General features: G+C 42.7%; 1 protein-coding gene across 4 annotated transcripts in view; it reads right to left on the bottom strand.

Annotated features, from left to right (window-relative positions):
• Positions 1 to 11,609, bottom strand: part of LOC129723870 (serine/threonine-protein phosphatase PP1-gamma catalytic subunit B) — a 77,166-nt gene extending 65,557 nt beyond the window's left edge. For 3 of the 4 annotated variants that reach the window (XM_055678341.1, XM_055678339.1, XM_055678342.1), the window contains exons 1-2: positions 11,297 to 11,607; positions 11,027 to 11,158 (exon numbers count right to left, since the gene is read on the bottom strand). In XM_055678341.1, coding sequence (XP_055534316.1) covers positions 11,027 to 11,158; positions 11,297 to 11,351 — 187 coding nt within the window. In that variant the 5' untranslated portion in view covers positions 11,352 to 11,607. Of the gene's footprint in view, positions 1 to 11,026; positions 11,159 to 11,296 lie in introns of all 4 variants that reach the window. The other variant, XM_055678338.1, reaches the window with a different exon arrangement.
• Positions 11,610 to 15,897: the final 4,288 nt, after the last annotated feature.

Raw genomic sequence — 15,897 nt, 5'->3', positions numbered from 1 at the left:
GTTGATCATTAGAGATGTAGCTCATTGACTGGCTACGGATCACATCACTGACGATTATTTCGAATAGCTTTGACGCTGCCGATAAGCTTGTTATTCCTCGATAATTTCTTACGTTTCTCTTGTCGCCAGATTTGAACACGGGAAACATGAACGATTGCTTCCAAACTCCGGGAAAAACTCCATCGTTGAGGGAGCGGGTGAAAATGGCTGCGAGTGACGCAGCAAAATCAAAAGCACAGCGACAGTACATCACCGTCAGGTCCCGAAGACTTTGTACTTTTCAGCTTTTTCGCAGCAGAGATAACCATTGCAGGAGTAACCACAAACGATGTCAGATGAAAGCAGTCCATAGGAACGTCTGATGCAGCAGACTCAGCTTCGAGTTCAGAGGCAGGAGTTTCGTCGAACATCGATGCAAAAAATTTAGCGAAGAGCTCGCAAGATTCGGCAGAAGATTTCGCTTCAACGTCATCCAAAACCACGTGGGGAGCTGCGTAGCCGCAAGGTTACAGAGTCCGCTTTGTCAAGCGGATGGTCGTGGGTTCGAATCTCAGTAGAATCAGGCCATTCGATGTCAAAAAGGACTTAAAGTATGAGTTTATTCTCAGGCTCCCCACCACTTACCCTTGCTTTACGCTGAATTCTATAATACCTTTGCGTTACTTCCTCTTAACAAAAATAAGTCCCTCTTATCAAAAAAAATTGGCCAGAAGGACGCACGACGAAACTTCTCCAGGGAATTATAATTGGCGATATTTGGCAAGAGGAAGGAGGCTCGGTATAGAAGAACAGTAAGCGTGTAAAACGAGGGGAAGTACAGTACACACAAGCACTGATCAAAAATTATAATAAGCATGTCACTTCTCAATAGCGGTATTGCTAAAAATAGAAGTGCGGGATACAGCAGACACCCGGGCATATCTCACAATAGATCAACGATTCTGGTCGCAGTGAGGAAGTCCATACAGGAAAAAAAAGCCCACGTTGCACGGCACGGTAGAGTTTTTTCGTTTACTGTTAACGAATTTCCAGAAACCTTTCGGGTTACGTCGGAGGTTAAACTGCATTTTCATGACATAAGCTTTGTATAAAGCCGAGTTCAGCTTTCGATACGCATTGCTGGCGCGCTGGAAACCAATTTTGCTGTAAGAAGATCGTAGCACGCGATGCTTTCGTTAACAAGCATTTCTTTCGCGTTTAAGTTCACGTAGCAGTGGGGTACCCCAGGCAGACGAAAAAGGTCGTCTCTTTGATGGAACGTTTATTTGCAACCATTGCTGAACAAAAGAACAGAAACTGGCAGCCATATCATTGACATTCTGACAAGCATTTAGACAATCCCAGTCAACAGTAGAGAGGTAACCACGTAATGCGCCGTAATCAATCTTGCCAGAGTTCAGAATGCGCTCATTGCAAAATGGATTCCGATCGTCAACCCGTTTGTTTGTGGAACAGGAACAGATATTTCCAACGGCGGATGAGGTGGGTCAGTGGGCAGCAGTGGTGCAGCAGCAATGTCAACAGTTGTCTTGCAGTTAGAAGAGCAAAACACAAGATCAAGAGTGTGATCATATTCGTTACGATGTCAATTAGCCTGAATCATGTGCAAATATTCCATTCCGTCTAATAAAGTAGCACTTGTCGAAGATATAGTCGATGTGTCAGCCAGAAGTACGTTACCGTCAGTCGATTTACACCACTGCAAACGAGGTTGATTATAATCTCCGCATATCAGCACCTGGTCAGCAAACGAGGCGTGGTCACATAGCTCGTTAACAGATGTTCGTCCATCAACTGGTGGTCAGGTGGAATGTAGACAGCCCCAATCAGCAACCGATTACAACCAACCATATAACAAACACCTGCTCTAATATTTCGCCATGACGAGTACGTACTAGAGTGGAAGTGTGACGACGATGAACTGCTATCAAAACGCCACCAAAAGTCGTTTTATTACTATTAATGCGACTGCGATCACAACGGAAAACATTGTACGATGAACCGAAGATTTGCAGGGAGTCGATGCAGTCACTCAATCCGGTCTCAGTCAGTATGATGACGTCGTAGTTGCTGTCTGTGGCAGCCAGGAGCAGGTCGTCAATTTTAGTCCTTACACCTCGGACGTTTTGGTAGTGTAGATCCAGACACAGTCAGTGGGGGCGAGAACGGGGGCAAAGGCGACGGGCTGCAACAAAGGACGATTGAGTGGCTGAGAAGGAAAATTTTGAGACGGGTACTCCCCTGTGATTGGAACCCGTTGGTTCCCACCGTCCAATGTACAGCACATTAAATTGGCGTCTGGTCGTTGTCCACAAGTTTGGCTGCTGGTCGATGAGAGTTTTTTGACTGATCCATAAACTCCCTGAACACTAGTCCTTCTAGCCAAGTCGGAGCAAGTAGAGCTCGTTCTTGTAATGACGGGTCCAATCCAATTTTGAATGAAACGAACGACATGTTCGAGACATTCTTCCCTTTCGGTACCAAACGAATCACGACGCACGGCGAAGAAATATCAAGACACCGGGCCACAATTTTTTGCACGTCATCGGAGGAGATAAGTGGCTGAAATCCCGACAAATATAACCAAAACTATAGAGCCGATAGAGAGATCACTGAGGTCGATAGATCTTGTTCCGCGATCCGTTATCAAAGATGTCGAGTCTTGATTTGATAAATCTCTCGAGGGATCCGTAGCAGCAGTAGAACTTTGTAGCGGGGGCCTAGTGTGGTTAGTAACGTCTCCGCCAACCACGCTCGACGCCTGGGTTCGAATCCCACCGCCGACATAGGTGTTGTCGATGGTTATGAGGTGGCGTGATCCACTCACAACCAACCCAACTGGTCTAGATTCCATCCTAGTCGACACCGGGAGATTTTCTGGGGCGAAAAATCTCTGGAATCACGCCTTCCATCGCATGAGGAAGTAAAGCCGTTGGCGCCGGTCCGTTAATGAACGGGTCGTGAGTTAGGGTCCTGGGTGTGGAGTCGCCTCCCTGGGCGTCGGTGATTGGCCACAACTGTGGCGGAACTAGGCCGACGGAAAATTAGCGAGAATAAAAAAAAGCACCAGTAGAACCACCCTGGGAATTATAAATGTCTTCCAGGTACTGTCTAACACTTCGACCATTTAGCTCAGTCCGGCAATCAGTGCAAATAAACCTTGTGTGAAAAGGTCCCGGTGGGTACGACTGTTAATTCCACAACATTGTTGGCTAATGTGGAAGTATGCATCACAAAAACCACAGCGTATCGGTTTATTCTGGTTCACATCCAATTGGCATTGTTTGCACATCTTCTTTGCCGGTTGATTCGCACCAATTAATAACGTTGAAGTAGAGGCTAGTGAAATAGTACATTTGGCGGAATTCAGTGTCGATTTTTAGCGGCGTATCAATCCAATTTTCAATGTCGCACAGCACAATATGATCACAATTGATTTAAATAACACAGTAACACAAAAATTACGATTATTGAACGAATTTTACTACGAAAAGCAACGATTTTGAAATCAACTATCAAACGCGCGGTGTTTACATCTACAGTACACACATACATTTTCTACAGCATTTCGGAGAACTTCTCTACTGTTAGCTAATGGAGGAATACAAGTTTTTTTTCCAGAGTGACAACACCGCTTGCATCAAATCTAGCCTCAAAACTGAAACGGTAACAATAGAGATGCGATCTCTACTGCCTTGCCTTCGGTGACCCATACTGCCCCAATCATTAATTTAGTTCTCGATTGTGATATTTATGTTTATCTTACATTTAAAAAGCATATTATTTAGTACATCATGAGCAAAACCGCTTCTCCAATGAAGGTTTCCTTCAAATTATATAGCATACGTCGAGAGAACACGTTTTTTCAAAAGTCTGAATCGCGTAAGAAACTTAGCGAAAAAATATTTTATTTATTAAAAACAAGCAATATGCAAAAATGAACTATGAACACGCAATACATAGTCGAAAATACATTACGCATCATGCAAAATTAGTGTTATCACAAAAGAAGTTAATTCACACTTAAAAACAGCATTGACCCATCTTGCTCCGCGACCCATCTTGCCCCACCTTACCATACATATAAAAGTTCGCGTGGATGCGAACAGCTTTTAAAATCTCTTTAAACACCGTTAACGCAAAACGCTATGTTCGCACTCGGAACGTCTTGTGGTGGACTGTAAACACCAGAGGGGAACGGAGTTTGCAATCGGCTCAAAAATTAACTCTTATTAGTCCTGAAAAGAACTGGGGAAATTGCCTTTTGCTCAGCTCCGAAGGAAGAAGAATGCAGGAAAAAAACTCTGCTGCTATGCTACTATCTATTTATTCTCTTTTTATAAATCTTCTGCTACTGCTGCTACGATGTGAATGGTTGCGCGATAAAAAACTGAATGAACGCTTTCTTTTTTTTAACTCAAAGTATATTTATTTAAATTTTTATATGGTTACATATGGTTTACATGATAATTGTTTAGCCTTTTTAGGCTCTGCATCTTTGTTTTGAGGTTTGCTGATTACTTTATTCTATAGATTTACATTATTTGTGTAGAATTTTACAGTTCATCCTTTATGGGACTTGTTTTTAATTGAAAAATTAACTTTTTTATAACCTACTTAACTACGAATAACTAACGTAAAATGAACTTAAAACTAAGGTACCAGCTCACGAATGATCTGGTGAGGTGACCTGGCGCAGGACTTTCTGAACCTAGTCAACGTTGTTGTTCTTCGTTCCTCCAGCACCTGAAGATCAGCCAGGCGATGGATCACAGATTTTCGTGTCCTTGGAGGGGTGTTTAGGATCATACGTAATATTTTATTCTGAACAATCTGAAGTTTAAGATGGTGGGTTTTAGCGCAGCCCTCCCAGACAGGCAAAGCGTACTCTATAATTGGTAAAATTATTTGCTTGTGAACGGCAAGCTTGTTGGTGAGGGAAAGAGTGGATTTCCTATATGGGAGGAAAATGTTATTCTTGTTTACGAATTCCAGTAAGCGACTAAGAATCAACTTTTCGAACAACTTCGAGATGCACGATAATAGGCTGATGGGACGATAGTTTTAAGCGTTGGTAGGGTCCTTACCGGGTTTGTGGATGGGGATCACTTTAGCTAGCTTCCAGCGAGACGGAAAACAGCTGAGCTCCAGACACTTATTAAAGATCGGTGCCAGGTGTTCAAAAAATTCTCGACTCAAGTTTTTCAACTCAAGATTGAGGACCTCATCGACACCGGTGGCCTTCATGTTCTTGGTGCGCTTGATAGCAGCTAACACTTCTGTTCCGTCTCCGCCGAAAACAGATCATTCACTGCTATGTTGTTACTGCTGACAACACACGTGGCATCGATATTCATTCAAACAAAGACCGAACAACCAATCAGCGAAGACCACCAAACCCCACCCCCAGCGCGACGCTATTAAAGCAGCGGTCGCATCGTGAAGTTTTTCAGTTTTGTTTTAACCATCGTTCTATAAGCATCAGAAGTAGGAAGAAGAAGAAAATAAAAGTAGTTAAGAAATATCAACTGTGTTCAACTCTGCTATAGTTTTTCGTCCTCGGCAAGGAGCAAAGTCAAACCCCAGTTCTTTTCAGAGCTTCCAAGAGTCCATTGATTGACACTTGCTCCCTTTGCTCGATCCACCGAATACAGTCCACTTTGCTATAGCAAGAGTTCTCCCCAGACCGAACAACCTCATCAGCAGATGTTTTAGATTCATCGGGAATGATTGATGGAAGATCGACGACTCTAGTTATTACTTCCTGGACGGCATGCTCGTGCGGGCTAACTATGCCATGACCCAAATTGTGAGAGTTGACAAAATGCTGACCAAGTGCATTGGCTTTTTCAGATGCTGTTAAAAGGAAATTACCGGGGGTTGGTGTTGGGGGTGATAGAGGGGGAATAGGTCTCGGTTTGGTTTTCAAAATATTGGTAAGTCTCCAGAACGGCTTTCCACGGACTGGGAGGGAGCGAAGATGATGAAAAAAATGTTTGTTTCTTAAATCCACCAACCTGGCTTTGTTGATTTTGTTGAGACGATTGATGTTGGTCTTCAGGTGAGGCTGGCTAGAGCGCTGGTACTGTCGTCTTAGAGTGTTACGGAATTGGATATATCGTTTGGTTGTGTTGTCTAGGTTCAGAGAGTTACTCACCAGACTAGAAGCCGACATATGTAGATCCCGGGCCAAGGATAATGCCTCATCGATGGACTGAAGACACTGGTCGATGTTTTCTGAGGACTCGAGCTGGACGCTGTAGTCAATTGCGTTGAACACACATCGCTGGAACCGCGCCCAATCGACTCGATGGTAGTTACGCCGAGAAACTTGGAATCGGTTAGCAGAGGATCCAACTTCAACTACCACTGGGAAGTGGTCCGAGCTGAGTTCTTGGTGAACAACCGGGTCGGTGATGTTGTCCATTTGGAGATGAACAGGTCGATGGTTGCGTGTGCTCCGGATCTGCTCAACCGGGTGGGAGGGAGCGGCCGGACCTAGGATGTTGTAGTGGCCTACTTGTAGATCGTTGAAGAGGATCAGGCCGTTTTGGTTGCGTCGACTGTTGCCCCAGGTTTGGTGTTTTGGGCTGAGGTCACCCGCAATGATGAACTGCCCCTGCCTCCGAGTCAGTTTGATGATGTCGCTTCTTAGGTTGGGACTTGCTTGGGACAGTAGGCTGCGATGATGGTAATGGGACCGACTTCAGTGTTTACTTCCAATCCCACGGCCTCAATGACCTTGAGTTGAAAACTCGGTAGCAGATGACAGCTTATTTCACGCCGAAAAGCAATAGCCACACTTCCTCCAGAATATGCTCGATCCAGCCGTACAGATCGGAAATCGGGAAGGAAGATGTTCACCTCATGTTTGAGATGCGTTTCCGTGATGATAGCAATGTTTATTTTGTTACATTGAGGAAATCAACAAGCTCGTAATTCTTGTTCCTGATGGAGCAAGCGTTCCAGTTAGCTATCTTGATGATTTCACGGTCCATACTTGGAAGCGATCATCACCGCAGATTGCAGTTGGTCAGCTCTAATTTTGCAAGTGCGAAAAGTTTTGATGCATTCCACGACCAGTGAAACGTATTGCTCCATGGTGAGCATGGGTTCGTTGTCAGTTGTGCCAGTTGCAGCTTGGGAGAAAGTCATTGCGGACGAGTTTCCTTGGAAACCTGGCGGGGGTGAACGGCTACCGGATCTCGTTGCTTCAGCATACGTAGAGGCAGCTGTCACTGGTTTGGTAGTTGGATTCAGCGGCAGCGGGGCGAACAGAGGTATGGGGTGTCGGGAGCCAATGGCAAGGAACTCCTTTGTGTTGATTGGGGGCACCTTTCGGCGACCTGGTTGATTGTTAGTGGAGGCCCGCTTTGAATCTCGATGAACTCTGCGCGTTTCGGACACGTTCTACTGGTTGCTTTGTGGGCAGCCTCACAGTTGGCGCACACCGGATCGGCGGTCTCCATCAGCTGGCAGGCATCGGGGGCGTGCGTTTGGCCACATTTGATGCAACGGTACGCCGTTGTCGGGTGTCGGGAGCAAATGGCAGGGAACTCCTTCGTGTTGTTTGGGGGCACCTTTCGGCGACCTGGTTGATTGTTAGTGGAGGCCCGCTTTGAATCTCGCTGAACTCTGCGCGTTTCGGGCACGTTTTACTGGTTGCTTTGTGGGCAGCCCCACAGTTGGCGCACACCGAATCGGCGGTCTCCATCAGCTGGCAGGCATCGGGGGCGTGCGTTCGGCCACATTTGATGCAACGGTACGCCATATAGCAATTTTTAGTCCCGTGTCCAAACAGCAAGCAGTTAGTGCATTGGGTGACGTCACGATGCACTGGTTTGTGTCGCTCCCAGGCTACGATGCTGTGAAAAAGTACTCGGATGGACTGCAGCTCTGCCAGGCACGTTGAATTTTTCTCCAGGTTTACGAGATATAATTGATCACGGTACTTCCGAGTTTTGTTGTGCCGCGTCATCTTGTGGATCTGGATTGGTTTGAGTTCATTTGCCTTCAGTTCCTCTAACAGGGTGTCAACTTCCATGTCAGGAAGACCGCGGAGAACAACCTTGAGGGGTTTTCTGCTTCGATGTCATGGGAGAAATATTCCACCTCGTGTTTCTGCAGTATGTCTTGCACCGCCTTGTAATGATTTAACGACGGAACCATCAGTTTATATCCCTCAGTGCACATGCGGATGGTGCATTTCAGTCCTTTGTCGATATAAAACACAATTGCTTCACGTAGTCCTTCCGGGAAGCCTTTCACGTAAAAAGGCAGAATTTTCTCCTTCTTCACTACTTCGGGATCCGTGGCTTTTTCTAGGACAGCGAATCTGTTGTTGGCCAAAAGCTTTTTAGCCGCGGGATCAGGCGTATTGTCAGGGCGGGGCCGTCTCCCCGTACTGGAACTGGTTTTTGATTTACCCATATTAGGGTTCACCGTAGCGTCGGTTCCCAACGCGAACACACAAACTTACGAACGAACGTACAAAACGAACGGAGCGAAAATAAACTACTGTACTGCTCAACAAGCTAGCAGAGAATTGATCTGATCGATTAAATTCAAAATATAGTTTTCCAGAGGGTGAACCAAATAACATCAGTGAATCAAACCTCGATGAGGTTCTCACATACATTCTCAATACCACAACGGCTTCGTTTTCAAAAAATTGAAGACCCAGAAAAGAACACAATGACAGGGTGGCGACTCAATTTCCAAAAATAAATTCTCTGATATTCCCTGATTTTCCCTGATGTTCCTAATTTTTTTTCCCTGACTATTCAAATTTATTTTAAACTGATTTAAGATACGACTTTTTCACCTAAATGTACTAAAAAGGATCAGACTTGAACTGATTCCTGCTAAAATTCCCACCAGTAATTGAAACAGTTAGCTTCGCTTTTGCTAACTTGAATTTTGAACAAAAATATTTTTTGTTGAGAAACACGTCCAGTTAAATAAAATTAAAAAAAATTACACTGGACGGAAGTATCGAGTATTTTGGCATCGATACTCGTTGCTAGCGATGGGTAGCGGTATCGATGCTTTGCCAACGATACTTTGAAACGATACCGATACCACCGATGCCTTCTATTGGGGATTGACGATACCAGTATCGATACCAACGGTACCGATACTTTGGTTAAAGGCATCGAGTATTTTGGCATCGATTCTTTCTATACCGATACTTGGTATCGCTTTGTGCAAAAGTATTCGAGTACTCAGGTATCGATACTTCAGGCAGTATCGCCCATCCCTACGGAATAAAATCGTGAAAATTATTATAAAAAAAAGAAAGAGAAAAAAATACATGAACGATGTTGTCGATAAAGAAACCACGTACACGTTTACTAATTAATACTACAGATTAGCATATATAACTAATAGTAAAAAATGACGTTTAAATGCAGTCCACCCATAAATGCAAGAGTCACACCGCCAGAAAAACTAGTAAAAGTATTAATTCTTTTTAATTGAACATACATGACAGAAAATGTGTTTAATTGTAATTTACTCATATTTATTTTGATTAGAACATTTTAATTTTTTTATATTGATAAGATGCTACAATATTCGCATCCTTTTTGTGTTTATTCGTAACATGGGAATAACATACTTGTGATATGATGAGGTTTTCTTAGCTTATCTTATAAGTGACTAAATATCATGTGGAACTGTAATGCATTTATGGATATAGGCAAGAAAAGAGCTTGCACTAAGTGGTCTGGTCCACGTGTGAGAAAAATTATTTAGAACTAGTGTTAATTGATATTGCCAAGAAACTTTCTCACATAGGAGATTGCCGAGATCAGAGTAAGACTAAGGGAAAGACTACAACACAGGTATCTGACTCTCATCATCTCTCTTAGCTCCCATCCGCCATCCGGGAGCACGCGCCCTTAGGCTGTCAAAGCTCTCATACAATAGCTTTGTGGCTCAATCTTGGAATTCCGTAAAGCTATGAGAACCCGAGATAGGAGCTCAGCCACCAAGCCCAGGGGAAATGTAACATTATAAAATTGATGTTATGAAATTTAAACGAAAGTCAATAGTTTAGTGCTGTGCAGTGGCTCCGTATGAGAAGCAAGGTGTGGATTAGTTTTTTACCGTATTTTAAGTGAATAGTTGAGTTTATATTAGCGTTGACTATCTGCATCGAATTGTCGATGTTGTCATAGTTAAATCTTACTCATAAACTAACAATAACACAGAAGATAACACAACCAGTCGGCCCGTAGTGACTAGCCATTTTTCAATGCGTTAGGTGCTATTTAATCGATTATAAATGCTGGTTTTTAAAAAACAGCATTTGTAATAGATTTAATAGTACCAAACGCATTGAAAAAATGGCTAGCCACTGCGGGCCGACTGATTGTGTTATATCGTGTTTCATTGCTATTTATCTATGCCTTTACTGGAGAAACACAAATAATTTAAAACTTATTTTCATAAAAAAAACTTAATTTTTGAAAACATAGTTTTGAAATAGGTAAATACCTACCAATCTTAAAAAGCCAGGGGCGACTCGTGGCTTTTGGATCTGCCTGTTCAACTAAAAATTCTGAAAATCGCAAAGTGAGGAAGTTAGCACAATCATGTCCGCGTAATCACGCAAGTCAATCTAGTCGCTACTATTTTTTGAAAGTGAAACTGAAAACCAATAAAATATTGATTGAATTTGTCTCTGAAATATATTTTGTGCCTGACGTCCCAGTGTGCAATGCACAGGTTGCGCCTATTGACGAGTCGCCCCTGCAAAAAGCGAAGCATTTAAAAAGATAGTTGTTTCGAACTTTGTCAAAAATGATATGAAATAATCAGAGTAATATATGCGTAAATCATTTTTCAGACATTAAATACCGCGCTTTTTCATCAACATCATATGAAAACTAGCAACTATCTTTGTTCAAATTATCGACCCCTATTTAGGGGGTTAATTTATATTTAATTTAGGGTAAACTTTTAAATTTCTGTTAGAAATGATGGACTATTTTTATCGGATAGATTCATTTGATGTACTTACCGCAAATTTTCAATGGTGCTTCTAATTCCAACAAAATTGGCTGTGATAGAAAAATTTCTCTAGATTTCAAGCATAATCCTCGAATTTCATTCTCAGAGAGTTGAACATTTTTGCCAGGTCGTGCGCCGCGCACTGTAAACAGAATAAAAATGTCCAAAGTAGATTGAATCAGATATATTGTTACAAAAATAAACCAAATTCGCATATCTATCGCTTAGATTTGTCGAAAATCTGAACAAATTGCTTGAAGAAATAAAACGCTTTTTTCACCTTCCAGCAGCATAGCAATTAAATGGTCTATGTTTAACGCATCAGGGTCCGACATTTTGAAAGAATTCGCTTTGTAATTCACTCACGATCGCTAACCTTGAGTTCTTTCGTTTAACTTTTTTTCGTTACCAAATCAATTTGTTCTTTAAGAGATATACATGAGAGAGATAAATCGGAATTCTAAATAATTGGGCTGCTATGATTAAAAAGTGTATTTCAGTACTATCGGAAAAAATATCAAGTTCTATTTTCTACACAACAGGAACTTCGAGTAACAGTACCAACACTAGTGATGACCGATTACTTGTAGCGTGAATCACTGTAAGGGCCTAATCTGCAAAACGTGTTACACACAAAGAAAACATTACCAAGCGAACACGTGAAAACAACGTAAATTTATGTAAACCGCGTTAACGTAAATTTTTTGAAAATACGCATTGTTGTGATTAATAAACTAGCAACACAGTCAGTAATAAAAAGTTCTTTCCTCCTGTACACACGCGTCGTTATTAAGATCCTCAACATTTTGGCGACGAGGATAGAAATTCGACCAATTCTGCAAAAAGGAAGATTAAATTCGCTCTGGAGGAAACGGTTCCATTCAGTAACTGTGGGGATACGGTGATAAAACGTCGTTTTCATTGGAAATTACGTAGTAACCACGTCAGTGAGTGCACATAACCTCAAAGTTTGCAACACGAGGTAGGACGTAAAAAGGCCAAATAAATGGAAAACAACAAAGCTACATTGCTACCTTTCGATACATCGGATGTTTCGTCAATCGGCACCCGTTGGCGAAGATGGAAGCGATCATTAGAACTGTTTTTAGACGTTAACTGCATCGCTCTTCCTTCTCGAAAAAAGTCGTATCTGCTACATTTTGCTGGAACCCAAGTCCAAGATATATTCTATGATCTGGACAATCATGACGCTGCACCGCCCCAGGGATCCGATGTTTACCGCGAAGCAGTCAAGCTTCTAGATAATTACTTTGCGCCCTTAGCGAGCGTTCCGTACGACCGTTTCGTTTTTCGCAACTTGAAGCAAAAAGAGGACGTAGAAAAGTTCGTAGGCCGCCTTCGGGAACAGGGCCGTCTGTGTGAGTATGGTGCAGCACTAGACATGCGAATAACAGAGCAAGTGTTCGACAATTCTCATTCTGACGACCTCCGTGAGGTAATTTTAAAAAAGAAGCTTATGCTGGTCAGTGAAATCATAGAAGAAGCTAGAATCCTGGAAACGATACAGCGAAACAAAATTGAAATGAAAAAGAGTAGTGTGACTACGGACGATGGCACTGTTAGCTTCGTGAGAAAAACAATGAAAAAAAAGGATGTATGTTTTCGCTGTGGAAACTCCGGTCATTTTGCGAACGACAAAAGTTGTCCCGCGAGAAACAAATCTTGTGACAAATGTAAAATCGTCGGACACCTTCGTAAAATGTGTAAAACAAAATCGAGCTCAAAACTTTCCACAAAATCAAACAAAAAGAGTGTAATGCAAGTACATCGTTTTGGAGAGGAAAGCAGTGATTCGGATGTCAGCAGCGATTCGGATGATTCAAGTAGCGAGAATAACATTAAGCAGATCTACACTATGGACTCGAATCACGAAAAAATGACGTGCTTCACAGGCGGAGTTAAAATAAACTGGGTGATAGATTCTGGTGCACACGTAAATGTCATCAGTCGCAAAACATGGAAAGTCTTAAAACGTAACGGTTGCAAGTTCCACGAAGTGGCCAAATTACGAAATCATCTTCGGGTGTACGGAGACAGAAAAATAAAAATTCACCGAGTCATAAAGGCGGTTAGTGCAACGCGTACGAAGAGCGTTGAACGGGAAATTTATGTGGTAGATAGCGAAAACGGCGATAATTTGTTGAGTAAGCAAACATCAATGGACCTAGGGGTTCTTGAAATTCATGGCGAAGTTTTTAGCGTTAAAGACAAGGAACCACGGGTGGGAAAATTGAAAAATGTGCAAATAAATGTACAACTTAACGACAGTGTCTTACCGGTACAACAACCATGCTGACGATTGCCTATTCCGCTACAACAACTAGTAGAGAAGAAATTAGAAGGCCTTATTGACCAAGATGTTATAGAACCAGCTCCTCTTAAAATTACTTGGGCATCTCCTTTAGTGGTAACACCAAAAGAAGGTGGAAAAAATGTACGCCTGTGTGTCGACATGAGACGTGCTAACGAAGCTATCATCCCAGAACGTCATCCGTTGCCAACATTCGAGGAAATAATGCCGCACTTGGATGGATGCAAGTATTTTAGCAAAATAGATTTGGTAAAAGCTTTTCATCAAATCGAACTGGCTTCTGCATCACGAGAAATTACTACGTTTGTAACTCCTAACGCGTATTATCGATACAAAAGACTCATGTTCGGCATGAGTTGCGCTGCCGAAATTTTCCAACGGGAAATTAAGCAGGTGTTAAAAGACCTAAGAGGAGTTAAAGTTTTCATAGATGACATCCTCGTATACGCTAAATCCAAAGAGGAACATGATTCAAAGCTCAAATCCGTTTTAGACAGACTGAGAGCAGCTGGGTTGACAGTCAATATGAAAAAATGCGAGTTTTGTAAAACTTCCGTTGATTTCATGGGTCACACTTTGTCCGAGAAAGGAATTTTACCAACAAATGATAAAGTGAACGCTATTCAGTCATTTAGGCCTCCCAAGAATTCTGTAGAAATGCGCAGCTTTTTAGGCCTAGTTAATTATGTTGGCAGGTTTATCCCAAAGCTTTCAGACACATCAGCACCGCTGCGAGAAATGACTGTTAAAGGTAATAAGTTTGTTTGGACTAACGAAAGGAAACGTTGCTTCGAGAAAATTAAAGCTACCCTGTCCAACCCCCAGTACCTCGGTTACTATAACCCAAAACATCGGACCACACTTGTTACAGATGCTAGTGACAACGGGCTAGGAGCAGTTTTATTACAGACTTCCAACGGAATATCTCGTGTTATCAGCTACGCTAGCAAGAGCCTGTCGAAAACAGAGAAAAAGTACTCAACCCTTGATAAGGAGGCATTAGCAATCGCTTGGGCATCGGAACGCTTCCGAATGTACCTCACCGTTCTAGATTTCGTCGTACTCACAGATCATAAGCCGCTAATTAATATTTTTAAAATGACTTCAACTCCCAATCCGCGACAAGAACGGTGGGTGTTAAGGATGCAAGCATTTCGTTACACTATTCGTCACGTTCCTGGTGAAATCAACATAGCAGACCCGTTTCGAGACTGGCGGAAATTTTGGACAGCAAAACTTTTGATAGAAAATCAGAAGCTGAGTTATGCGCTATAGTGGAGGCAAGTAGACCGGTGGCAGTAGCAATGGCTGAAATTATCCGAACTTCAGGCGAAGATGAAGAAATTCAGAAAGTAAAGGCAGCACTACAGCTTAACAAATGGGATGATACCATTAAAGGATACGCACCGTTTCAAAGCGCGTTGTGTGTCGTCGGTGAAATTTTGCTGCGTAGAAATAAAATTTGTGTACCGCTATGCTTACGCGATGCGATATTATGCTTGGCACATACCGGTCATCCTGGTCGCGAAAAGATGAAGCGAAGGTTGAGAGTCGCAGTTTGGTGGCCCGGTATCGATACAGCAGCCGAGAAAATATGCAAAGAATGTTTCGAATGTCAGCTTGTTGGTCAGTGCGATAAACCTGAACCGCTACGCGTTCGTGAATTACCTACAACTGCTTGGTATCACCTCTCTGGTGACTTTCTAGGGCCCCTACCTGACGGTTTCTTTGTATTTGTTCTAATCGATTTGTATAGTCGCTTTGTGGAGGCAGAACCTATGAAATCAACTACATCAGGCGATGTCATTCGTTTTCTAAAAATGATATTCACTAGAATGGGACTATATACCAAATATATTGACCTTTGATAATGCGAAAAACTTCTCTAGTTTGGAGCTTCAGGATTATTGCGTGGACAACGGTATTAGACTAACTCATACTACTCCCTATTGGCCAAGTGCAAACGGGGAAGTTGAGCGTCAGAACAGGTCTTTCCTCAAAGTGATCAAAATAAGTAAACACCAAGGCAGAGACTGGAAAGAAGCTCTCCAGGAATATTTATACATGTACTCTCTAACACCGCATTACATAACAGGAGTAGCGCCCGCGCAATTGATGTTTGGTAGGAGATTTCGGGACGTGATCCCGCATTTTCAGCCTGATGCCAAAGACGACGAACAACTGCGAGATCGAGATAAGGTGTGTAAATATCAGGCAAAAACAGTGAGAGACAAGGAAGTCGGGGCGAAAGAGTCATCAGTAGTAGTCGGAGACGAAGTATTGATGAAAAACTTGATTCCACAGAACAAGGTGTCCACAGGATTCCTTCCGAGTCCAGCAACAGTGGTCGGGCGTTATGGAAACAGTGTGACACTTCAAACAGAAAATGGACAAATCGTCAAGCGGAACACATCCCATGTGAAGAACCTGTTACGTCCGCTATCCAATGAACAAATATCAGCAGAACTCGGCAATTGCGACGAGACAGCTAGAACTACGAATAACGGAGAGTCAATGTTACCGCAACGACCCCGCAGAGATGTGTCGCG

The sequence above is a fragment of the Wyeomyia smithii genome, chromosome 2, assembly GCF_029784165.1.
Source record: "Wyeomyia smithii strain HCP4-BCI-WySm-NY-G18 chromosome 2, ASM2978416v1, whole genome shotgun sequence".
NCBI classification, from domain to species: Eukaryota; Metazoa; Arthropoda; class Insecta; order Diptera; family Culicidae; genus Wyeomyia; species Wyeomyia smithii.
The sequence above is the reverse complement of the archived record's forward strand: the minus strand, read 5'-3'. Positions and strand labels throughout refer to the sequence as shown.